The 27,609-nt window shown below is 37.6% G+C and overlaps 1 protein-coding gene across 8 annotated transcripts; it reads right to left on the minus strand.

Annotated features, from left to right (window-relative positions):
* Nucleotides 1-1,079: 1,079 nt before the first annotated feature.
* Nucleotides 1,080-26,330, minus strand: LOC112556233 (fatty acid desaturase 2-like). Of its 8 annotated transcripts, none has more exons than XM_025225239.1 (15): nucleotides 26,082-26,330; nucleotides 22,756-23,005; nucleotides 18,636-18,788; nucleotides 17,117-17,269; nucleotides 14,479-14,625; nucleotides 14,123-14,269; nucleotides 11,682-11,786; nucleotides 7,128-7,187; nucleotides 6,497-6,562; nucleotides 6,182-6,242; nucleotides 5,778-5,854; nucleotides 5,336-5,430; nucleotides 4,653-4,829; nucleotides 4,208-4,333; nucleotides 1,080-3,725 (listed from the first exon to the last, which is right to left on the minus strand). In XM_025225239.1, exons 3-15 carry the CDS (start codon nucleotides 18,672-18,674, stop codon nucleotides 3,665-3,667), a joined length of 1,314 nt encoding a protein of 437 aa, XP_025081024.1. In that variant the 5' UTR covers nucleotides 18,675-18,788; nucleotides 22,756-23,005; nucleotides 26,082-26,330; the 3' UTR covers nucleotides 1,080-3,664. The 8 variants fall into 8 exon arrangements, with proteins under 8 accessions (XP_025081024.1, XP_025081366.1, XP_025081195.1 ...); XM_025225581.1 differs by lacking the exons at nucleotides 22,756-23,005; nucleotides 26,082-26,330 and adding an exon at nucleotides 20,189-20,461 and having other exon boundaries at nucleotides 1,080-2,548; nucleotides 3,621-3,725; XM_025225410.1 differs by lacking the exon at nucleotides 22,756-23,005 and having other exon boundaries at nucleotides 26,087-26,330.
* Between the last annotated feature and the right edge of the window lie 1,279 nt (nucleotides 26,331-27,609).

Genomic DNA, 27,609 nt, shown 5'->3' on the forward strand with positions numbered 1-27,609 from the left:
ACTTCATTTGTGAGAAAGAATGGTAAAAATTTGTAACGATTACCTGCTGTTTTTGTACTTCAAGGTGGGACAAAGCATATGAAAATACTTTAGTATTGAGAAAGTAAAAAAAAAAACAAAAACAAAACAAATTTAAAATGTTCACCTCTCCAAAAAATATAAAGTATAAATTCTGCATCTCTATTCCTTTGAGTTTTGAAATTTGCTATCGCAGAGATGCCCATAGCATTCTTTTTGCTTGTTTACAAATAGAACTTTTGAACACAAATGGATTGCGAATTGTTCTTACCAAACAGTAGCTAAAGATAGGCGCAATGAATGAGGAATGGTGTGTAAGTAATGTACAGTTAGTTTTGCTGTTCATTTTCAACATTTGTGACTTTGAATAGCACTAAGCCCTATATTTATATTCATGTTGACTTTTTTTAAAAAAGTGTGTACAAGGTTATTTTAGGGACATTTCTCTAAACTTTTGCATGTTATACATCAACAAATAATGTTCTTTATGGTCCAAGATATTATACACAATTCTCATCTTATGTTCTGGATCAACCAAAAAAACCAAACAAACAACAAAAAAAAAAACAAAAAAAACCACCCCAGTTTCAGTCTCACCTGTTACACACTACTCACATCCAACAAAATATTTTGTGCCACATACCTTACATAAACAAGCTTGGTATGCTGCATTGCCAAGCCGACCATGCTTTAAAAAAAAAAAAAAAGTCACTAAACTGACATCACATCAGAATATTTTGCTTTAGTGTAGGTTGGTCGATTGAGAAAATGCTTTCACCTCATGATTCTACATTGGGAAAAAAAATGTTGATGCAAGAATATAAAGAATCTGCAATGGCCAGGCATGTAAAGCAACACCACATTCATGGAGTATATATATATAGGGGAAAAAAATCCAAAACACACATCATCCTCCCTGTTTTGGGGACAAACATAAAATAAAGGGTGAGATACAATGAGAATGGTATTTCAGATATTCCCCACAAAGCACTTCACCACATTCTAAATACCATTAAGAATTCTTAGCATATTCCTTTCCATTGCAAGACTATCTCAAAAGATGACATTTACTTGGCTGTTTATTGATCACTAAATCTGCAAAGGTCACGATGGAAATCGGTAACACACTTTTTTTTAAATCAATGAAACATGTTATTCTTATGCCAACAATCATATTTTTCACTAAAAAAAAAACAAAAACAAAACCCCAAAAATATTTACAATACTGCGTTCACTTGCCTTAGTGTGCTTTTGCCAGAAATAAAAGGTTTGCAAAATTATACCTTATGGATAGATTGCCATGTAGACAAAAATATACAATAAATACTGCCCAGTCTTATCAATATGCAACCAGACGGACACAGGTGTAGAATGGTGTCTAGTTCTCTCCATGGCAAGTCAGAAGGGTAGCTTAGTCTAAACTTGAGCCAATCTTACAATAGGTGGAACAAAAATGGATTCCTTTTTGTCGTGGACACACAGAGTTTACAGGCAACTTGCTGGTAACTGCACATCCTAGTTTGGTATTTTTGGAAGGCAAGGCTGTTGTTTTACAATAAAAATAACAGCAAGACGTGAATGGTGGCATGTCACTGCTATTTCACAGCACTTTTTATTCGATATAAAGCGAAAAGATTTGTTTTTAACAATTTGTTGCTTGACCTCATCCAATAAGAATAATTCAATAAAATATAATTCTGCTACATATGAAAAAACTAATTATATTGTGTGTGACCTTTCTCATTTTAATTCGTAGATCAAACTGCATGGGATGTAACAATTTGTTTAAATGTCTGTAGCCAAAAATGTGGCATATTCTGTCAATTTCATAAATTGAAAATAACCACCACAAAAGCTACCCATCTTGAAATTTGATACAAAATAATAAAACATTAGCCTCAACCATTTGTAGGGAAATATTGTTAGAATCCAACCCATCAATGCTTTATTAACACTGCTGTCAACTTTCCTGTGAACAGATTATTTTGGAGACCACAGAGTGGTCTGGATGTTAATAACTGCATGACTATTTAAGCAACTGAGACCTCTTTAACATTTAGTTGCTAAATTGTTTGTACTTTTTCAACACTTGAGACAAATGCGGTCTTTTTTACTTGACAGTAATTGACTAAAAGGAAGAAAAATGTCACATTTTTTAATTCCCATCTTCACACAGATTAGTTCAGGGACAGCACAGGGAAAATTGCACACAGGCTGTCAAGTATAGGCTTCTATTAATTCCTGTTGCCCCGTTAGATAGAAATGGTGAAATTAAAAGGTGCAATCTGCATTCAGAAGGTTGAACACTGCACCACAACTTGACAGAAATAGCTCAGTGGTTGGCACATATTTTGAGTAACTAATGCAAACCCTTTGGTACTTTACTTTTCTCCTCTAGTTTGCATCTAGCTCTAGTTTGGCTGCTGACCTGCAGCTTTCAAAAACCTATTACCTCCAACACACACAAACAAAATTCTGCTGGAGGATCCACAAGTAAGGAAATTTCTTCACCCTCCACCTGGTCATAAAACTGAAATGACACAAACAGGCTAAATTACAATGCCATTATCACACTTGCACATGATACAAACAAGTGCTATAAATATAAAAACAACTCTCTAGTTATAAATTACAGTCACCCTCTACGCAACTGACTCCTTCCCATTTCCCACTCAGAAGCCATCATGAAAAAGTCATAATGGCAAACATAAGAAATCTCGCACAAATTCACCAATAACTAGCTTAACTTCATCTACAAAATTCAAGTCCAAATCAATTTTCATTTTACAAAATAGGGACAATCCTTTTAGCAACAAATAATGCATCAAACAAGATTCCATATTTTAAACAACTGCTGGTATAGTACATACACCTGTAGAAAATAAAAACATGGTAACTATTATATTAACTGAGTACTTCAGAAAGAAAACCTCCAAAACATCTAAAGGAAGAATGAACAGGCATTAGAAGCACACTCTCAAGCTACATTAAGCAAACATACAAAGATCTACACAAACATTTGCTCAATAGTGTCATGGTCTTGCAGAACACTGTTCTACTTATTTTACAAAGGGGGAGGGGTTGTTAGGGGTACGAAAACGGTTAAGTTGGAGGTGGAACTGCAGAAGGTTGACTAAAAGCAGAATAAATGACTATGAAGCATCCTTGAATGATAGTGAAAGAGAATAGTGGGGGAAATAGTGTAACAACTGCAGTAATGCATACATGTAAAGCTTTGCTCCATAAAACTGTAAAAAATTTAAACCTTTCATCAATCAGAGATGCAAAATAGGTATAAAGACAGTTCTTAGGCTCTGCATGATGATTTATAAAACAGATGACCAACAGCTGGCAGAAACATGACTTAGATTCCATGTGTTATGCTGCATCTTTTTGACTACAGAATACAAACAACTCTTACATAATCCAAAAACAATTTTGATTGCAGTAATGTTGACAGCAGACAAATTTTTCACGTGAAGTTTGTAAGTCATTATTTCACATGCTCTTTACTATGCACACAAAATCTGGTTTATCAAGGGTAATTCCCATACAAGTTTGTGAGGATTACCAGGTTACTACCACTGAAGAAATGAGGATACCATTTAAGAAGATGATGACTGCAGAAGGTCGTGAACCGTCACCTTTAGGAAGAATGGAAAGCTTTATATGTGGAATACCACAGCTCTCCAGAATGACGCAAAGTTCTGCAAAACACAAACACTCCTAAAAACATCTACAAAATGCTACTCCTTTTTTACCCCCTTCCCTCCTCGCACTTTTCTGTTCATTGAGGCTTCCTTACTCGTCTGTCTCTGCTGAATCTCAACATTCTAGTTCATGTTCCCTCATTCTTATTTGTATTCTCTTTAGTTATCTTTTATTAGTCATCAGTTTTGTTGTTCATCCCTTCTTTTCTTTTATATGTTGTCCATATCTCGCTGTCTCAAGCATTAAGAGCACACTTCTTACAAGCGTGAGCATGCGTTATACAAATTACGTATTTACTATTATTATTGTTATAAATAGAGTGGCAATGTAAAGCCTGTGAAAGTGACACAAGAACTGATCTCTAAAAAAAAAAAAACAAACAAAAAAACTCCAAAACAAAACAAAAACACCTTATCTTATAAAAACAAGATATAAATTTATAAAGAGGTGTTAACTTCAAAAGAAATATTTTACTTACTTTACAATATCAGCAAAGGCGCCATAAAGACTCTTAACTTGGTAACTCACTCCATGCTTTTCACACAATGACTTGACGAGTGGTGCAATTTTGTAAAGGTTATGACGGGGCATGGTAGGAAAAAGACTGAAAAGAAACACAGCAGAAGCTGTAAACAGAAGCTGTTAAGTTCAGAAAGCTTAATTATCTCTAAGAGATTTTCCCTATAAAACTAAGCTTTTCCAAAATTTTAATTCTCTAGCTGCCTCTTTTCTTAAACAACCACTGAGTTTGAATCCAAACTTTTAAGATGGTTACTTATGTGAAAGATCTTAAAGAACACAAGCATATTGCATGTACGGGGAGATCTCATGCAGACCTTATGATTTCCTTTTTAATCCTCCATAAACGTAGCATACACACTGTTGACATATACAAAAGATAGACAAGCTAGTTTTATGCTCACTGGTGTTCTATCTGAAAGTTGAGGTGCCCTGTAAACCAGTCATTGAACAGCGAGCGCTCCACATTACAGGTTGCATGCATCTGCAGCTTTAACCAAGGCTCAGCCTCGTCGGCCTTCACATCCATTGGAACGTGGTTGGACTGTGCAACCCACGTGAACCAGTGGCTCTCAAGACACCTGCATATAAATGTGTGTTGTCTTATAGCTCTCTGTGATACTTTATTACTAATAACATACTTTTTAATTTCAACAGTAAGCAGAACAATAAGTGTTCTTAAATGAACTTAGTTTTTAATAACATCTAATATTAAAAAGTTGCTGCCCAGTCATAGGGTGTAGACAGTACCATAAACCCTTGTTTTCCAAATCTGCTTCATGCTGAAGGTCTCTTGACATTGCGATTTACTGTTTAACATTGATTATGATTATGTTAACATACAGCAGAGGTGGCATGACAACTGTAGTTACATGTAAGGTCCAGCATGTTAGAATTTGCAAGCTGCACGAGCTATTTTGGTGGTGGAAACTAACAGGATAGTTGATAATCTGATTGGGTCATTTTTAAAAACGCTATCTGTTGCTTGAATCCTCATTAAAAAAATTCTTAAAACTAATAATAATTTTTAAAACACCAACAAAAACCAGCAAAACCACTAGGACATTTTGTATGCAGATTCACTTACCTCACAGTGAAATAAAAGGGAATGACGCCCCAACCCAGCATAGGAAAATATAGGATGAAAAGACGTGCAAAGAACATTGCCACAACCACAAGATCCTGTGTGTAATCAAAATAACAGGTCTCAATGATGGTGGAACAGTTTCAAGATAACAAATATGGTTGATGGCATTTCACTTAGCTGAGTAAACATATTTACTATTCACTTTTAAGCATTTACATAACCCACAGTGTAACAAAAGAAAATGACAATGCTTGTGTGATTATAAAATTCCAACAATTCAAAATCAAACTTTCTATATAACCAAGTGAGGCAACTTTTTCTCGATGTTTTATCTTGAAATTCACTATACAAAAGGCTGTAGAATTTGCATTTGTACACTGTTAATTAGTTCTATTCACTATAAAAGATCTTATTTCCTTTTAAAATATAAATTGCTACATACCAGCCATAACTTCCTCGTGAATATATGTCGTAATAGCATATACTGGAAGTATACAGGAAATAAAAGAGGCGGTCCAACTGAAAATTGAAAATAGAGAAAATATTTTAAAATAATTAAAACATATTCCTTCCTGTACCCATTTCACCTTCACCTCAAATGTACAATAAAATATCATGCTTTCAACATCTGTAGCTGTCTGTGCATTATGCCAATTTAAACTGAGGTTCCAGAACAATGTGAGAACAAAATGAAGTAGTATAACCACACCCTCAAAGAAAACATGCTGGAACCAATTCTGATCATACAATCCATCAATATTGCTGTCACCAGACCACACTAAACAGATAATAAGCCATATAAGGAACAATTCTACTTTCATATAACACCAGTATCAAAATACATACCAATGAAGAAGTAGTGATGTTGCCAGTTATACGGCATGCTCTTTTTCTTGGACTTAGCAATCTGCAAATGTCATTTTAAGCTTTGAATAAAGTAGTTTAGTGATTTTATTGAGTAGGGTGGAAAAGATACTGTTCATAAAAAACCAACAATAATCAAAGTGTCACAAAAGCTCAGGAACTCAAATGGCTGTTTCAGAACATTTATATCACAGACTTAAGTATTTCCATTTTCTCCAGTGCGTCAATATAATGTTCAATACAAAAAACTTACTTTCATCCCCAATCATATAAAAACTGACAAGAAATCCTCCTAACCTTCACAGGCATTTGCTTGCCAATGACAAAAAGTGCTTCCACTCGAACATCTGGATCTTTGTCAATCTGCAATGAAAATTTCTGTTAAGAAATGTTTTTACAAGTTTCTACAATCTCTATTTGCTGAAGTGACAGCATATAAAATGCCCTCTGAATACGATGATGAAAAACATAAATAATATTTCATGTTAACCTATTCATGTTTTTATTTTTGTCGTTGTGGACTCACACAGTGTTCTTATCACCTCTGGCCATTGTTACAAAGCGAGGATAAGGCGTTGCCCTGGGGCAACATGGGGAATTCGAAGACAAGCATCTTGTTTCTAAAATTATAAAGCTGTGTTCCGACCCTGCAGAAGTCATTTTACCCCAGGAGCCGAAGTTGTAAAGCAGTTGCAAAGTTGTCCTAGGGTAAAGAAAAATGAAGTAGTGTCCATGAGGTCTAAACACCCATTTATAACTTCAGAAATAAGATGCTTGTCCTTGAATTCCCCTTGTTGCCCCTGGGCAATCCCTTACCCTCACTTCATCATTAAGGCCCATGGAGGTGGTAAGATCTGTAATACAGGCATACAGAACACTGCACAAATCAAATTTATGAGGGATAGCAACTGTCTGCAATAGTATTTACCACATTAGGTTTGGCGTGGTGCTGATAGTGCATATGGTTCCACCAGTGTGGAGAGGCACCCTGCAAAAGGACTAACATTATAAGAACATCTCTCAGGCACCTTTCCCATCATTACCAAAATATATCAGTTATAATACCTCTCATAATTACCAAGAACAATTTAGATATAGCATAACTTGTTTACATCACAAAAATGCATATTTTATGAAAAATGTGCACGGAACTAAAACATCAGCAATACTTTCTTGTCTTGTCTGAATTCTCACACCACCTCCTCAGCAAATGTGTACATTCTCACGCATTGCTTTAATTTACATTGAGCCTTTTAAACCAAGCAAAAATAAAAAAAAAATAAAAAATCAAAAAACAAAACCCTAACTGCTTTATCCAAGGTTATTGTGAAATATTTCCTATCAATAGTAATCCTAAAAGAAAAAAATGGCAATGAATAAAACAAAAATGCAAAAACTGTACAAATATTGTTACAACAAAGTGTTCAACCCTTTTACTCCCCTGTATACAAAAACTTAAAAAAAATTAACATAAACCTTAGCAACCTACCCCTCTCCCATAACAAAACCCATGTAACATCTCCACTTCCTTCAAAATACACACAGGCTTTTTTTTCCAGAGTTCTCCATGAACCAAACTAGGAAATCTGACTATTAAAAAGTACTTAATTATTCAAGTACAGATGCTATGACTAAGGCACTATTTGCTAAAAAGCAAATTTACTTTAACGTACATGAATGCTCTTTTCCACTGGGTACATTTTGGATTAGTTTAATACACAGGATTATAATCTTTAGAAGCACAACTTATCCAGTTATACCTCTTCCTATGGAACCTAAATCAGGTTAGAAATACTGGCAGATGAGAAAAGCTTTCGAAGTGATTTATTCTTCACGCTTGTGACTAGCAGCATAAAATTCCAAAATGTAAAATAAATCTAAAACATCTTGGAAGACTTCATGACAACTAAGTTTAACAATTTTATAAGTTCTTAACCATTTCTGCAATAGTTTACAAATGGTTAATAGACTATAGGGACACTGTTGTGAAACTTTGAAAAAAAATCCCAAACAAAAAACTTTATGATTATTATACAACAGCAATATGACAGTTTTAACAATATGGGGACATACTGTTGAAATAAGCATTCCCGCAAGCAGATGAGCTTTGTCTCTTCATGCACACTAAAGGGCTTATTATCCGCACACACTAGGACGTGATATATTTCTGGCTCTCTGGTACAGCTTTACAAGACAAAACTAACTAGTATTTCTCTGGATTTGATCACAAAACTCAAGTTCCAAATGGGTTCATTTTCTTCCACACAACAAATTATTACACCCAAGCAATGTTAAAGGAGAGGAGCAAATTAAGAAAATAAAATTATACACAAAGTGAGTCACTAGTATCAAATCTAACATTTATAGCATCACTTATATAGAAATGATAGGATTACGGCAGCTGAACTGAACTCTGAAGAGGTACACAGACAAAAGCAAGGCCATCATGCATTCCCAGCTACTTAGCTCTATTTTTGTTGGATTTTAATAGTTACACACAAAAACATATTTCTTTTACTGACTTGAGGTAAACTAATTAGCAGGAGGATCAAACTAGAGTTCAACAAAATATAATGTTTTTAAAGGTGAACCCAAGTTAAACACGAAATTAAGCTCTCATGCGGATCCTCCCAAAAGTCACATAAAAACAGAACTATTCAAAGGCCCATATTTCACAAACAGAACAGTTTTCTGCTCAGGTTTTGTTAAGTTACTGTAGTGTTGAATGCCAGTCTTGGGTGTTGCCTGCCCATTTCTACTTGTTGCTTCTTGGGACATTTGAGATATGCCCATGCAATGTTCAGTTTGCTTTCTGTAACCAAGTCTTCACAGGGTCCAATAGTTTGTTTGACTCTATTTTGCTCTTCCCTACTGGTGAAATGGCCATTTTGAGAGATCCAAATATTCTTCTGTATAATTGTGCTTCTAAGTTGGCTGCTGAGACTAAGTTGACCCTCACAGGAAAGTCAGTGAAGAACATGCTAACCCAAATGTAGATGTCAGCTCAGTGAGGGCTGCTGTGGGTTTTTTTTTTTGCTGCATGGTAAATAGCATGGCATCATGAGCAACACCTGCATATTCTGCTTAAAGAAAATTACTGGCATTTAACAATACAGTGACTCATCCTTCTCTTTTCCTCCAAATAACTTTAGGCATTGATCTCCAGTAGAATTTTAGTTGCCTTATGGTAATACATAATATCTAGAGACTTTTGTAGTGTTCTCAAATTTCTTCTTCTTTTTTAAAATATAACCATCACGTATCTTCAACCTGCTTTTAGGACATTTAAGCAATCCACCACTCAGCTGCCTTTTCTTCAACATTCAGAAGGTAAGGGTTCTTACAGGACAAAACTTGTTACTACACTATGATTTCATTGCAGCAAGAATCACCACATCTATAGATATTTAATGTAGAAAAAGACAAAACTGACACCATGTAATTTAAAAAGTCTTTTACATTTACTTTGTGGTAAGCATCTTTCTTTATAAGACCATTTGATTTCTTAATTTTACTTGATGCATCATTACCTCACGAATCTCACTTCAACGCAGTCTTTCAGAATAGAAATTTGGCAGATGCTCTTATTCTGTTTGAAATTCTCTGCCCCTATATCTTCACTTGAATACTTCGTCCAGCCTTAAATTCACCTCTTTCAGACCCACCTTTCATAATCCAGTGAACTCTTCAGTTCACTTCTCATCTTTGTCCATGTTTGCTAAGCATCATTCATATGCAATTGTTTTCTTTGCCATATCATTTAACTGTCAGTTTGTTTATAATCATTAAAGAACAGTGTTTTGCATCCTAATGGGGAAATGTGCTAAACAAATTGAATTATTATTAAATTATCTCCTTATTTTCAGAAACTGGTAGTACTATTTCAGAACCAGCAATCATCTCAATATTAGCATGACTCTTGCAAAATTGCAAATAAAAAAAGCATATTATGCACTGACTAATGAACAGTCTTGTAACTTATTAGAATTTATTTTCCAGGTACATCTGAAGTAAAAAGCAGCATTCTTAAAGTGAATTCATTATTCCTAAATGCTGCCTTTTTTTTGAACACTGTAAGCATGCTTTGTGTAAATTGGTAAGGTAAGGGACTTAAAAATTAAAATAATAAGGGTTAGCTGAGAATGTCATGCTTAAGAAAACATGCAACCAACACACAGTTCATGCACCAAACAGATTTTCAAGCATTTTCTTTAAAGCAGCATGCAAAATTTAGGTATTGTTAGTGGTCTGTTCCGATTACATATCCACAGACACATCCAGTTGGTCAGGCAAATTAAAAGCCTGAAATGGTGAAGAAGATACACATTAGTGGGGGGGAAAAAGGAGAGTTAAGGTAGGTCTGCAGACAAGGAAACATTTAAGATAGCTTGCACAAGAGCATTTTCCTAGCATCACGTCTGCTGTCACTTTCTTCCATCAATCTTACAACAGTTAAAACCGAGTTGTTACAAAATATATGGCATTCATATCGCATGTGCCAATGGAATACTACTGTATTTCACAATAACTTATTGTATCATGAGGGACAGCTAGCTTGCCAGCTTAGGAGGAATTTATGGGGTACAAAAGTGCCATTTCACAATATCTCATTTGCAAGGGTTCAAAATAGTTGTTTTATATAGTGTGCCCATTAATTTAAAATTTGTTCTCGGTGGGTTCAAAGAAGCTAGTAAAAACACATTTGCAGGGCACATTTAAATGTTATGAATATAGCCCTCCCTGCTGAATATTCACTAAACCCACTCTTATTATACAGATAAATGCAACATGAAACGTTGCATACCTCTAATGCTATGACTTTTTGGAATGTTAAAAAACCCATCTAAGCCATAGTTTATTCAAATGTCAGCTTAATGAATGTGCTCTTGTACTGCAAGTTGTAAACAAAGATTTATAGCCATTCAACCCACTAAGTCTCTGATAGTTGCATACAACTGCAGACCGGTTTATAGGTATCTGTGATTCTCTAATACTAAAACTTAAATGTGAAAATAGAGAAACATGCAAAACACACAAAAGATTTCTGAAAAAAAATTGCTAGGAAGTTTCACAATAAAATGAAGCCAATATTTATTCAAACGGGAGTATATAAGCATGTCTGGTCAAGCAAGAATCCTGCACCACAACAAGGTTTTACCTTGAGAAATCCGACAGTAAGATAGTGGAAGAAGTGGTCCCATTTGGATTTTTTAAAAACAGATAAATGGCCAAAGTCGTGTTGAAGCCAACCAGTCTGAGCCTGTAATAAAAGCATGTGGAGACAATGGTCACACAGGCATGGGAACTACATTTAATACTGCACCAGCACAGGACAGTGGACAAGAAGCTGGTTTTGCTGTGTCTCCAACTCGGTCTAGATGAAAGGAGGAGTTTAATATGCGCTGCTGTCTGACATAGCACACAAAGCATGCAAGCCGTTCCTGAAAGCCACTAAATGAGTGCTTGCAGGCACCAGTTTTACCTTAAGAAATCCCATGGTAAAATAGTGAAGCAGTTGATCCAGTTTGAACATATTCTTAAAGACTGACAAGTGTCCGAAGTCATGCTGAAGCCATGCTGATTGGGCCTACAAAGTAAAAACACACTTCAAACTTCTGTATAAAAAGATTTCAAGGAATTGGTTACCTCCCTTTCTCTGTAGCAGCTCTAAACAGACTTGCCTAATCGCCTGTTGTGTCATCAAAATATAACCCATCGGCGGGGGGGGGGGGGGGGAGACAAGAAATGTGTAAATCTGGTGGTCTCCCCTCCCTCAGCTGTTGATCATTCTGCTGTTTATACTGCTTTAAGACCAAGCAACACCAGCGACATTCCAAGGAGAGCTTCAGTGGAAATGACAGTGTGCTTGGAAGAAAAACACTGGCTTGACTCTCTGACATAATTTTATTATTGACTACCATGTTTTTAATTTTTAAAAACTATGCTCACACTGGCAATCACAATATAAACTTTCATTTCAGAAATCTGAGAAAATATTGATTAAAGAGGAAAAACAATGACCACCCACAAATCCTCTAATTTACATTTAACGTGATCCCTGTATCCCTTATTACCACTACTATTAGTTTATATATTGAATTAGTTTACATTTATTTACATTACATTTAAAATGTTTACTTCATGTATTTGTTTTACACGTGCCTCTATTTTATAAGCTGTCTTATTTAAGCAAGTTATCTTTACATCTATTCAGGCTGTGCCTTATTTTATAAGTATAAGTTAATACTTCCCTGAGAAATTTAAAAAAAAAAAGAAAAAAAAAAAAGAATCAAAATAAGCCACAGCAATGGTCTTCATTTCCCACTTCATGCAGCCAATGACAGAAGCACAGAACAGCTCAATAAAAATTCGAAGATTATCAGATCCCCTTGCAAATTACCAGGTAATCTTGAGACAAAGGAGCAGGTAACGTCTTAGCTCGAGTAAGGTGACAGATGCATTCTGCCTAGGCAAGCAGTCATGTCAATCAGTGACAGATGTTGGTCAGTCAGTGACAGTATTGTCAACGAGCCAGCAAGAGAAAAAACATGATCAAATGACTTTCCTGGCCATTATTATCAAGTAGAAAACTGTATTGCTTAATGCTGGTTGCATCAAGTAACAGCAATTTTATACTGTCACTTTTATTGTCGTATGCATGTGGAAATTTGCATGGTTATAATATGTTGGAATTAAGCCAAATCTCAAAACTGCACTTGATCTGTCAAGCAAGTCAGAAGAGAAGATACACAAGTTAGCTGATATTTTAATCTTTTAACAGGGTTCCCAGGGACAGGGATGGTGCCAAGTAAGGACCTTTCATGCATTCGTAAGGACCTAAGTGACAGTCATCAATGCTTAAGTTTTTCTCTTGTATGGTCGGAAAGATGTATTATTTATGAATCTGTGGTCTTCTCTATGTTCTCAAATACATGTATTTCTAGTAATAAATAATCAAAGAGTTAATTTTGATGCCTGTCTGCCATATTTAGATTAGATAACTTAAAAAGTGTCCTTAGCGCGCTAACATACACCATTAATGTTCCAAGTTTTCTAGAAATCTAAGTAATAATAATTGCAAAACCTGAAAGCCATTCTTTGGTGTAATACAAAAGTCAGTTCATGTCTCTCTCTCGCACACACACTCTAACGGGAAGAGAGAGAGAGAGAAATAGAGCTATGCACAGAAGTACTAGAAGATCAAGGTCAAGAAAGAGTAAGTTTCTAAAGTCCTTTTGAAAAAAGAGTGTTTTTTGCGAATACGGAAGGGCAACTAGTGTTGTACAAATGTGTAGACCAAACATGTGGCGAAAAATAGTCGGTATTTTGCGCCAAAGTCGACTCCGAAAATAAATTTGTGGTAATATTTTATCGATATAAGGACTTGTAAGGGTCACAGAGAAAATGTAAGGACCTGTGTGAGAATTTGTAAGGACCACATGGCAAATATAAGGACTTATAAGGCCTTACGGCGAAAATTCAATATGTAAGGACTTGTAAGGACCTTGTAAGGACCTGGGAACCCTGTTTTAATTTTTCTTCTGTATTTTTCTTTCACTTACCCGTCCTTATTTTCCTACATGCCTTATAGTTACCGTTTTGCTGCATTTGGAGCTTCCATTGTGAAGATAGGTATGTTTTAAATCAATTACTACCATTAGCATCATTAACATGAGAAAAATGTACATGAGATCATGCTTTGCAGTAATAAACATTGTCATCAGGCACAAGACAAAATGATCTAAACACACTGAAATGATTTTTCTTTTTCAGTTACTTAGACAAAATATATATATAAATAGTGAAGTAACGAGTCATGACAAGTCTTTGCATGGTGATTTGCAACAAATAATCTTATTTTGAATGCGACAAAGTGAAAAAGACATCGATAAACATGCTGGGGAAACAGCAACAATACCTTACCTGCACAATTGTACAACAGAGAAGAGTGATGAGATAAGGAATCCACCCAGTTCCGAACTGTTTCATGACTAGGTAGCCTAAAACTTCGAAAGCTATGATGTGTGCCAGATGTATGAAGAAGAAAGCGTAGCTAGGCCTGAACAGATCCTGCAAAAATAACATCCCAGATACTACTTTTGGTGTCATCATTAAATTGATTATCATATAAATGAACACAAAAAAACCTCACCAGAAGTATTATTAAAAAATAAATAACTTAAACAATAAGCATCTACAAAGTTGAACATTTCTTTTTCTTCCACCCAATTGCAGATCTTAATTTAAAAAAAAACAAACAAAAAAAAAAAAAACCCTACCATTTTCTCTGCGGTTTTCCTGAGTTCCCGAAAGTCTCTGTCGATTGCTTGCACTTGCTGCTCCTCTGGTTTAACAGAACCCAAATGGATGGGCTTCAGGTATTTCTGAACAGCCTTAAGGTCATTGTGAAATGCACGGAAAGCATCCTGCACAGAAAACCAGATGTGTGAAAACTGCTGACACCACATAAACTTTTACTATGCAGTCCTCAGCCACTAAGATGAAAATATATCTACAGCTAACATGTCCAACAGCAGCCTGCAACACATCAATACAACTAAAACCTGCTTTCTTTCTCACTCCACATACAACATACAGCATCAGTACAAAATAGGGCATCTTTTACATCAATCGGCTACAAACAACATTCATGCTTATCAGTTGCTTTTTTTAATTAAATCAATTTACAGATTCAGGGTGCATAAGATCAGACAGACAGGTTTCCATCAACCATCATGTGTCTTTCCATGCGAACTGATAGCCACAAAAGGCAGGCAGTGAAAATGAAAGATGTTTTCTTTAGTCCATGAGCGAAACTGGACTGTCAAATATGACTATCCAATATTAGCATGGACAGGGAAGACTTCTAAAAACGTGTTCCCGATTCCTCCCCATAAGCTCAAATACATTTCGGTGCCACAATATCTAGTTCACTTAAATATCAATCTGAGCACATCACTCATATTTTTGTCAGATACTGATAATTAATGGCAATATAAACCTACTCTTTCATGTTCATACTTTTCATTCATTATCAATATGTGCCACTTAATTTTGCTAAACTGCAAAGAGGCACTTGTCACTTGTGTGTCAGTCTAAAACAGTGAGGCAAGGTGATGTGCTTATCTCTTTCCATGCGAACTGACAACCACAAAAGGCAGGCAGTGAAAATGAAAGATGTTTTCTTTAGTCCATGAGCGAAACTGGATGGTCAAGTATGATTATATCCAATATTAGCATGGACAAGCAATCAATGAGTGAAATGGGTGGACAGAAAACTTCCCCTGCCCACCCAGCAGCTGCTAGCAGAAATGGTTGGGATTTGCCCAAGTAATGGTGAACCATAAACTTTCACTGCCTGGATAGCCAATAAGATAAAGACCTATTGTGAGTGATTACATTTTCTCCGCTTGTCTCTTTCCAATGCTAACTGACAGCCACAAAAAGCAGGCTGTGAAAAAAAAGTCTTTTTTCAGTCAATGAGCAAAACTGAAAGGTCAAGTATGATAATCCAATATTAGCATTGACAGGCAAAACTTCTTTCCCTATCTTTACCCTACACAACAAACATTTTTAGTGCTGGCACATCTAGTTCATTTAAATGAGCTATGAAAGTAATATATAATTTTTTCATTAAACCTCCTTCCTTCAAACTTTTTTTGTCACCATTATTGTTTTAATGAAATTAAAAACTGATTGCATATCCCCTTCCCCCCATTTTGTGTACTTCAGTTTCCTTCCCCATGTTTTGGGATCTTTACTAAGAGAAGTTTGTTTCTGTGACCTTAGGAGCTCATGTTTACATGATATGGTGTTTTGCTTTAAGCCTCCGAACCTGTTGATGACATTAGGTGATAATTTGCTGTCCACTAGCAAACAGACAGGTGGTTAAACATGTTAACAGACGTGTCAAGAGACATGTAAACAGACATGCACAGATCACAAAGCTGTGCATAATCCCCAGTTCATGCTAGGCAATCACTTTTTGCCACCCTTGATATCCAAATACTGCTGCTGGAATGTGCATCATGTTAAATCTGTGTAAAGGAAAAATTTAAAATACCATGCTTTACATTAAGGAATGTTGTCCTAAGACACACCTATCAACACATACTTTTATCCGTCATCAAGATAGCAAGCTGCTGTTACTAATACTTCTAAAAAAAAACAACAATAGTATTACAATACTTAACAGAAGTTCACCACACAAAATCACTGACAAAAATCTGTGACAGACACTTATATACAGTACACCCACCCTGTACTTACAAAAATGAACTTGAGTGCAACTTAAAAGTGAGGAAGAACAGAATGAATGGATGGATTCTGAGAGAATGCTTGCATGGTTTGTAAGATTTTAAATACTAAAACTCAAGAAGTTCTTGCTGACTAAAATAGTGAACACCCGAAAGGTGTTTGTACACGCTTGCAAAGCTCCCATCTTCCACTTGTCTCTTTCCATGCGAACTGACAGCCTTAAAATGACAGGCAGTGAAATAGAAAGATATTTCCTTTAGTCCATGAGCGAAACTGAAAGGTCAATGATGACCATCCAGTATTAGTATGGACGGAGGACATAGTTCTTTTGACACTCACCAAGACTAAGAAGAGAGAGAAAAAGAAAAACACAGATCAAGAAAGAAAGCATCATTGGAAATGTAAAATAAACAACAAACTCGAACAAATATAAGCAGTGTCTGACACTCTATTGCTTAAATATTTATAGTATATGGAGGTCAGTGATTTTTTTTTCTATGATTTGTATTACACAAAAATGACAATGAACTGCAGTTTTCAGTTATACTATTCACATAAGTTTGCACACATAAAATAATTATGCCAACAGAATCAAACTGCTCCAACATCAAGCAACCTCCAAATATAGGTTCACCTGCAGAACCATCACATATAATTTACCGTTGCATCCTGACCAGCATAATGGGAGATGACTCTACTTCCTCCAGGATGCTTCCTGACCCAGTCTGTAATGTTGTAGACTTGACCATCAATGACCAGCCATTTATCATTGCCACTGTGCTCTCGAACTTCATTCCAGCTGTACACCTTCACCTACACAAAGCAACACCAAATGCACTGCTATTAATACAGCCCTTGAACTGTTTGAAAAGAAAAAAATCTTGCATGCAATAAGCGTATATGGGTGCATGGTGGTTTAGTCTATGTATGATTTATGTAAAGCACCATAAGCAAATCTTTGGAAAGGCACTATATAAATTCTCATTATTTTTTTATTATTCCACATTACAGTACAATCCCTTAAATACAAATCTACAATTTACCTGAATATTACAATAAGACTCCCAAACTTACTCTCACCTTTTCTCTTTCCTGTACTCATATGTTTTTCTTCATCTCTCTCTCTCACACACACAACCATGTAAACAAACCTCCACTTTCACTCCTGCCTCTCATTTATATATTAGTTTGGGGGCAACACAAAAGAAAACAATCATTATATACAGGAATATACCAGGTTCATCTTATCTAGCATTTTATACAGACATTATAACTATGGCCTTAGGAGATTACAGAGAATTCACTACGTGCTAGCATTTTCAATAAACAGCCATTATATAGTTTGTGTTTGTTAACAATTACTATTAATGATTTCTATCATTTTCATTTGAAAAAAAAAAGTCTTTACGAGACATTCGTGTACAACACATGCAATCACAGAAATATTTCAAGATTTAAGCCACCTACATATACACAAGCAACATACTATACATAACAGACTTAACAATTATGGCAATCTGTCTAATACAATGTCATTATTAACTGTCGTCTGGTCACTAAGCTGGCTTTGAGACACCACTACCATAAATAGCTTAAATATTGCTTAAAAGCACATTACTAATAAAAACACATATGAATTAACATATGCAGTGACCTTCCAAACTTCTTCTTGACTAAATCCTCCCAAAACCATTTTAAATAATTATAAAGCAAATCCCTGCAAATAAAAATTATTCAAGGTTTTTACGTGTTAACAGAAATAGCACACACAATTATCATTATGAAGGAAAAAGCCACAAGTGCATACTTTCTTACTAAGTGTCCAAGATAAAGATTTTTAAAAATTAATTTTACTTTCTTTTTTAAAAATCTACTGTTATGAGAAACAGAGGCAACAGCTTATAGGCCCCAAGCACCAGTTGTGGCATTTGAAACACTTCCAAGTTAAAGTGTGTTGTGACCAGGCCCGTTCTTAGCCCCCGCGGGGCCCGAGGCAAAGGGCATGTGCGGGGCCCTCACGCCACAATCACTCGGTTTTCCATATGCCTAGTTACCATATCAATCAAAAGCGCGGGGCCCTAGGCAGATGCCTCGTCCGTCTGCCCCTAAGCACGGCCCTGGTTGTGACATAATCTAAGTGATTATTATCAAAGGCAGAAAGCTACATATATAAATATACCTCTTTCTCTTCCTTTTCCCCTTGTCCACCCCGGCCCATGGCTGTTCAGAAGTGTGTTTAATGGTCACTTCTATTGTGTGACCCTTCTACACTGTATGTCACTCCTCGTCTTATACACCAGCACCTGTCCAGTTCCTTGTGAATCCCTTTTGCCTACAAACATAAGTGCAGCATTCACATCCAGTCAGAAGTATAAAATTACAAAAGATCAGTCATATGGAAACATTACATATTATAAAAATGCCTTGTTTGTTTGTGTGTTGATGGGGAGAGAAAGGCATTGGTCAAATTACTCACAAGGCTACAGCCCTAACAGTAGACATACAGATAATGAAGCAAAACATTACTACAATCAAAAACAGTGATGGGGAAAAGTTTTATTGTTATCACTATCACTAATGTTTTCCTATAAACATATTTAGAAAAATTTAAGGTAGCATTCATATCTAAGATATCATTTGTAAATTTAATGTATGATAAAAATATAACTTAAAAAACACTTTAGGCAACAACCTGACATTTTAAAGGAGTTTAGAACAGTGTAATAATTTCTTAGGATATTCCTAACCCTACAGTGAAAAGCAAATGGCATTAACATCTTTTCCAGTTGTTTCATAATGGGGAAATTAATCTTCTAAAACCTGTCTTTTGCTAGTTCTATACAATGAAAATGGTTCTGACTTATGGTGAATGCCCACTACTGAATTTAGCCACATTGACCTGTAAATAACAGCTCACTTACAAATATACCAGAACACTTTCATAAAACAAAAACCCATCCATATGTGCATCATGAGAGAAACAGACGAAGTACGATTTGCTTTGCATCCCAGCAGGGAGCCCACGCTCAGGCTCGTTCCACATGGTCCATTTTCTCCCACAATGCACAAGACACGAGAGCAAAAAAACACGATTTTTTTTACTTCGCTCGTATCAAAATGAACCCGTTGAACGCACTATGCGCTTTGATATACTGATATATTATAGAAAACTTTGAATATTTACTGAAATCATCTGTGTAATGCCAGATCGCGTGTTACGTAACATTTTGTCACTAACAAAGAAAGCACCATGCCGATAGCATACAAGAGATGCCTATATCTATGGTTTATTAAAAGAAACGTTTAGTGAAAAAAATGGTTTTAAATGTTACACACACTGATACTGAGTTAATAAACCTCAATTCATTTAACAGTAAATGCGACTTTGAAATTTTCCTTCACAGTCCCATCTCTTCAGGTCACCCCTTCTTATTTTTCCCCAGAATGCTATGGGGTTATGTGACTCTTGCACATTTTATAACTTTGAACCCGGGAATTTTATCCTTTATCTTAGACACTGAACCGTTTCAGCTGAAAAAAACAGAAGTAAGAACGCATTTAATGTTTTACCCAAACAGCAGGTTGGGGGAGTCAGTCACTAATAATCACCCCATTGAGTCCACGGTGTCAACGAATGACACGCATGCCACTCATTTCGGCGCGGCCAAATTTCTTCAAAACAAATCGCCTACACATTTATTTTTAAATAATCGTAATGTAATGTTTACTTACATGTACAAACTGTTGATTATAGAACCATGCATTTGCTTTCAGCGTTAGCACCACTCTACCGGCGTCCGTACCACAGTGTCCTGCTCGTGCCCACCAAATTGAACATGTATATTGAATAAGGCGAGACTTTGCACACTGGTTAGTTTTTGATTCATCATGTTCTAGGGCCCCATTCGCCGAGGGAGTCAGCTGATCTATTGAACCAATGGCTGTTGCCCATTTCCTGACCACGTTGAATCGTCTGCTATACCGGACTAGCCTCGCTCTTCGCTGCAGAATCCCGCCACACGTGTTTCTCACTTCGCCGATCCGTCCATCCATCCACCCGCCCACCCACCCAACACACCTGAATCACGCGACCCCATGACCTCAGATAGTTACCTAACAGCGTGAAGGTTATTGGACTGAAGGTAGCATTTTTCTCATCTCTGTTCACGTAGATGATGTGTCTCCGCGTAAAACCATTCTCTGCTGTCAATCTGTCTTCTATGGTAGTACTGTCTAGTTTAACAGCAACGTGTTATTATGGGTTTTAAAAAGAAAAACACTCTAGGATGAAAAGCACACCAACCAAATAATCTATGATGTTTCCCATAAGAATATTCCTGATATATATATCCGCGTGGTTATAGCTCCAACAAACGGTGTCGATGGAGAATTAATATGTTTGATGGTATGGAGGGTAGTGGTGGTGACAACATTACACTGTCACGATGACAACTGAGCTGAATCATCCAATATTTTTTATCATTTCTCACGACATAGATCTGGTGACAGTTGAAGGATGCTTAGGAGTAACGGTCTTACGATGGTGACGTCATCAGTTGGGTATCAGGTGATAGTACAGGTGCACTTATCTGCCCTTACATATGTAACTCGATCCGTAGCATTGACGGAAATTCATCCTTGATTAATTCTGAATGGGTTTCACGTGAACAGGCCAAGGTGTTCAGGCCACGAAATGTTTAGAAGTCTCCGGAAGCACTTGATCTCGAAGCCTTCAATCTTTTTCTCGAGGTCAGGTGTCAAGGCCACAATCCGTAGAGAATGTGACCATCACCTCCTCAGAATCACGTCTGGTCAAAGTTACATTGCAACGACTGAGTAAATCTTGCTACGTGATTTATTTCTCTTCCTCATTCTTCTAGCTACTCCTCATCATTCCCAATTTTTAAAAACTTTAATTTAATGAGGTATAATTAAAGGAATCCATACAAACGTATGTACAATTAAGACAAAGTGCAGACGGTAACTGCCAGCACTGTCGATGCAACACTACTTTTGTTATTTCCTTTATTTTTGAAAGCTTATATAATTACGCTGCAGATCCTAAATGCTAGCTGATGCTAATCGTCCTTACATTTGTGATTGACCTAACTGAGCGTATGGCAGATTTTCTTTGGGGTGGGCGGTGGTCGTGATTTATGTGGATGGAGGGGACGATAGCGAGGATGGGGTAGATTTTTTTCTGTTGACTGTCAGATATCATATCCCCACTTCTGGACACATAATCTCCGTCCATCACCAGAAATAGGTCAAATTCGTGACGTCACGTTTGTACTCAGATAAGCCCCCCATTGACATATGGCTCCAGCTGTTCCTATCAGGGCTTCTGCTTACGCAAAAAATTGCGTTACGCATTAAAAGAATTTTCTTCAATGGGGTCCCTTCACGAAGAACTTAAAAATCTGAAGAAGAGGTCCCTGGGACCCCAAGAATTTAGCCTTAGCAGAAGCCCTGCCTATGGTTAAAATCTTGACAACGTAAACGTATCTGTGAACATTCTTGATGTCTGTGTTGTTGATCTCGAGAACGTAAAAGTGTGTGTGTGGGGGTATTCACTCAGAATTGGGGAAATAGCAGCTCGTAGAGAGTTTTTTTCCTTCTAACTATAACAATCGAAGACTTCATCAAAAAACCAATAACACCATGGCACATCATACCCGCCATACAGATCAACACCAGCTAGACCCGGCATCATAGCCACAATTCAAATCCGCATAATTACAGTTCAGATCACAATTCACACACGCTTGCTGAAACAGCAAACAGTCTTCTTTGTAGCAAATAAATTAGGTATGCGTACATGTACATTTGCCCGCTTGCAGAAAATACGAGAGAACTTATTTAAGTTTAATAATAATTGTCTTCCAGATAAAGTTCAAAGATTTCTCTTTCATATTATTATTTCAGAGTAGGGAGGGATATATGCAATACTGTTGGTCATACGTATCCCCTGGTTAGGAATCCAGCTATAGATCGAAAATAGAATTCCAGAAAACAAACGGCTGAATCCACGCTAATTAATGTCGCGGACGCATTGCTGACGTGTACTATTTACAGGTAGGCATACGATGGCATTGAGCACGTACATACTTGTTATTATTTCCTTGTTATTATTGTTATTAAAAGTCATTATCAGCAATCAGTTTTAACTATAAAATAAAAATGCAACGCTGGAGATTAACCATCTTACAAATAAAAAACTACGGGAGTTTATCTTAGACAAACGCACACTTGAAATGCGTGATTATAAAGAACACACGTTGCACTCGTATAGTTCTTACAGGCTGTTCTGACGATACACTTTGTTGCAGTCACTGGAGACTGATGTTGCCTGGGTACATAAATATACACACGTGCGTGTTCCACGAATATCTGCAAAAGACGCTCCTCAGGGAACAGACACTGGCGCTGCCTCTTGGGGACGAATACCATAACTTCTTCTTTCTGTCTTTCTAAATCTTGGGTCAACAATTTCTCCTAGGACTAGGGTCCAGTTCTTCGCATCATTTACTAGAGCCAAATACATCACCACTGAAAGTAACAAAATTAAAAGAATTACAAAATGTGATTACCGCACCTTTATGTGAAGACAGTCTGTGCTACCCCTACATGTCCTGGCACCTGCCTCGTCTCCCTGGGAAGTAAAGCTCTGGCCGGTGATGGTTAATTATATTGTCTTGTGATGACATTTCTAGAATCTTGATTATTCAGTTAACATGTGCGGCTTGGCCCCCGTCGCCGTGCTGACTCACTACTCTACTGTGACAGAGGCTGTGAAGCAACTCATTCAACCTTCCTCCTCTCATGTCAGAGAGAAAGCGAACGAAACTAATATTTTTATTGATTAGCCCATCGGCCCACATCAAAGGGATGACAGTACAGTTTATACAATACTAGCATATTCGATCAGATACATCTTAAGTGAATTAAACAGAAGAGGTATATGTGATACACATTTAAATAAGGATAAGAAGCGTATATAATCAGCAAAGCACAGCCAAAAAGGGATGGCGGTACAAAATACAAAAGGTAATTAGAGGCTGTTGTGACAAGTCTTTATTTATTTGTTCCATTATTTTGTAAATATAATTAGCAAGTCGATATGTCGTTACTGGATTTTTATCAGCGATTAATATGGTCAGTCTAAACGGAGATTGGCATTTTAAAAAAAGAACTTGGGTGAAAACACAAAATGAGTTCAGTCTCTTTAAGGATATTGCACAGAGAGCCGTAGTTTACCTAACTTTGTCGCTAGACTTTCTGAGTTAATTATAACATTAAAATGACTGTATAATGCATCGTTATTTTTTTTTTCGTCGCCTGATAAAGTGATACAAGGGAGGACCGGGCCATACCCCTAGGCTCGTCTAGTCGGAGGTAAACACCGGTTGTGTGGTGAAGTGACACAAGGTAGGGCTAGTGGGTTGCGTTACTTAAACACACGTCAGCACAGTCAATGGTGACGTCAGAGACGTTCATTGCTCTTTGACGTCATCGCCTAGCTGCGCTCGCGATCGTCGCATGTAACGTGTCCCACGACAGCAGCTCACCTCGGCCTACAGCCCAGAAAAATATGTTTTTCGAAAACAGCGGCCTACCAAGCCTGCTCGCCAGCTATTTCACAAACCGAATTTTTAGACGCAACAAAAGTTCAAGTGCACGACAACAGCTGATGGCGGAGTTCATGTACCCTGATCTGCTCATGGTAGCTTTATCAACACAATGATATAAAGCAATGATGGAAAAGAAGGTAGCGGATCAGATACAGGGGTTAAAAATTGGTGTAAGTAGAAGTAGAAACAATTGAGGTCTTATCGTCCGATTGTTAGCTTGCGAAGAACTAATTTTTTGCCCCGTTTGGTGTGTATCTGGTGCATTATTGTTGTCAACACTTCTAACCGACTTTCATAGTGCAGACTTTCGATGCACCTTCTACTGTGGTTCTATTCGTAGACTAGGTAGTAATTAATTTGTAGTGTAAGTCTACTACTGAGCTCACTGTTGCGAGACAAATAAAATGTAATTTCAGTAGTTGTGTCTAATTAGCCTGTCGGCTGCACGAATCTTTTCGTATAATTGCAGATTTACTGGTTAATCAAGGCGAAGGAAGAATTACAGGCTGAGAAGTTATAACCGTGGAAACAAAATAGCACCAACCGAGCTAACTTCGGAAACCAGGCATGCGAGCAGCTAAGACTACAACACATAGGCTTCAATCACTATCATCCTCAGTGTTGGCAGTTAGCATTTAATTATAACGACAGTCTGACGAGTGCATGAGTTTGACTTATTTTTACTTGCTCTACACCTTTGTTATGTCATTTTTACATTGCACACGTCTGCCGACTCACTGAACATGGGAGGCGAAATCTGAGAGAAGAAAGAGCAACACTACTATCCCAAGGAGTAGAATCAAGGAAACATCCTTTGTAAAGGAAATTTCTTGTGGCGTGGGAGATGGGGGGTGAGTTTCTGCTCTTAGAATATTATACTGATCCTCCATTAATACCGAACTCCCAAAAGTCAACAGTTCCCTGTATGTGACCTTTGATTGACACCGTTGCGCACTTACCTACTCGAAAATAATTTATTAGCCGATTTCTTCTCCAGTTGCTGTTCAGAAAGAGTGAAACTACTTCTGAGTTTCGATTTTACAATCCTCAGACCAGTCCACTGGGTATGGCAACGGCTCTTGATCTGTGCGGTTATGTTCTTTTATGAACTCGGGACAACTGTAGTACTAACCCGATTGTTCTCGATTTAGTCTTTAGAGATATTTCAACATCTGTTATTCTACTCCCATTTTCGAAAATTCGAATTCACCGAGTACCACCTCCCAAATCTACCCTATATGCACTAGTCTAGGACGTAGTCATGGTGCTCGCGTACCACCCGTCTTACCTTTGCGTACCAGTAGCGGTACCCGTACCACAAGTTTGAACACCTGGGTCATGGACGACCGCGAGTGAAGAAGGCACATCGATAACGGTGCACAGGTAGGGTTAGTCACCTTTAGTCTTCAGCACAAACGATCAAGACCAGGTAATCAGATATCTGACACGTGTGCGTGAACATTTGCACTGGAAGCACAGGCATACTTCAGCCACAGAGCACAGTCCAGTGCGAAAGTACAATTTTCTCATTCCATTGATTACATATTGTTTATCGAGCACTTTGAAATACCGCAGTTCGTTTTTCCCACAGAACCCTAAAGATTGTTTCCTCAACTTTCATTCTTAACGTGCTGCCATTTTAATGTATGCCTCAATCAAAGCATATTCCTATTCATCTTATATGTTTGACCATATCAATACCTTGACCGAAAACTCTGATGTATGACCGACATTGTTGGTAGCAATTAATTCAACGAGGTAGCCTTCCCTTGTAAATAGATGCTGCACAGCAAAGAAAAAAATGAATGTCGGAGGGGAGGGTTTGAACCTACAATCCCCAATCCACGCTGTCTTCGTGACACGCGCTCAACATCGGAGGACCTCGTGTATAGTCGACATAGCTTTAATTAAAACTTTGTCTCCCCTCCAAACTAACATTTATTACCCTTTGATGTAAGGCCGACACAGTATTGATCGAAAGAGTTCAGACTCACCCCACCTGGTTGCCTGGAGAGACGAGACCGTGCACTGCTGAACCACACACACACACACGCGCACGCGAAGGTTGTCGAAAAGAAAGCACGTGCAAGAGTGCAGACTACAGTCTCCCTCCGAGCATCCCTCGAGGACATCCAGATCAAAGACAACTGTGCACCGATATGGACCGCACTACCTGATCTACCCGTTTGTCACTCTTGTATCACGCTGCGCCTGCGTGCACCCGAGCTCTCCTGACGACCGTCGCTCTTCTTCCTAGTTACGTACCCACGTACGCCATTGTCCAAAAGCGGGTATCTCCTACAGCCCTTTGTCGTACAAATCACCTGAGTTGTTTTACGGCACGAAAGCAGGCCTTCAGGTGATATTTCTGATTAATATTCACTTTATCTTTGTATCTTCAGGCTTGTGTATCCATTCATCAAAATAATTACTAACGGGGTACAAAGCCTTCTTTACTTCATTTTTATGCAACAAAAATTCTCACTTCCATGAATTAATGCTTCGAGAGGTGAACAAAAAAAGAGAGGCACCATTTACAAAATTAAAATGAACAGACGGGTAAAGAACAGCACTCAAACGAGGAGGGAGGGCAGATAGGTCGTGGAGGGCGTGGTTGAAGTGGAAAAGCAAACAGGTTCGACAATGAACCCTTGATTTTTGTGCCACACTGAGTCGCTGCTCAGCCACGTGACCCTTTGAATGGGCTGTTGTGTGTGACCTACCTGTACGAGGTCACAGCTACATGATTCCACGTCACCTGTGTTGTTTTCGTCTTCTAACAGACTAAAGTTGGAGATGCAAAGTGCACAGAGGCTTGTACCAGACTTGGCCTTTTAATCAAGTGTTCATGCGGGTAAAGCTGCAACGTCATTGCAGGAGGCTGCAAAGTTCAGTTGCTATGGTAATTCACATCTTCCTTCGTCGAGCTCGTGAGGTCTGGTATTAATTATAGGCCGTCGGTCGATTTGTGCGCAAACGAACAAATCTTTTATTGAGTATGCAAATTAAGGCTTCCTCCAATTAGTATTCAATGCTAACCGAAAGCCGAGCTTCAACTGCTGTAAAGGAGCAACAGCTCTTGAATTATCGCTTGTAAATATACGAATGTAGGCTCAACCAACAGCGCTGCCATTTAAGCTTTGCAAGTATTTACACAGGTCGTCCTACAACTGTCAGCTCGACCCGTTCAACGACATGGACTTTGAATTGACATTAAGAAGTCTTCAATAAGCTTCGGTGGTTGTGGTAAAGGCAGGTTCAGACTTCTACCAGTGCATTTTCCGTCCCTGGGTAGATTCTCATTTCTGCTGGAGAGCTGGGTGGACAGAGGGAGTTTTCTAGTCATAGGCCTTAGCAGGTCTCGAACCAGCGATACTTTTTATGGTCGAGTGCTAAGAAAGCTTTCCCGAACGAACCTTCTTGCAAGAGGAAGCAGATCACAGTATTATCAGATTATCTAGAGAGGACTTAGTGTTTGGTCACCAGTACAATCAGAATGGGATGTGTTCAGAAAATCTCCTG

The sequence above is a fragment of the Pomacea canaliculata genome, linkage group LG1 (assembly GCF_003073045.1).
Source record: "Pomacea canaliculata isolate SZHN2017 linkage group LG1, ASM307304v1, whole genome shotgun sequence".
NCBI classification, from domain to species: Eukaryota; Metazoa; Mollusca; class Gastropoda; order Architaenioglossa; family Ampullariidae; genus Pomacea; species Pomacea canaliculata.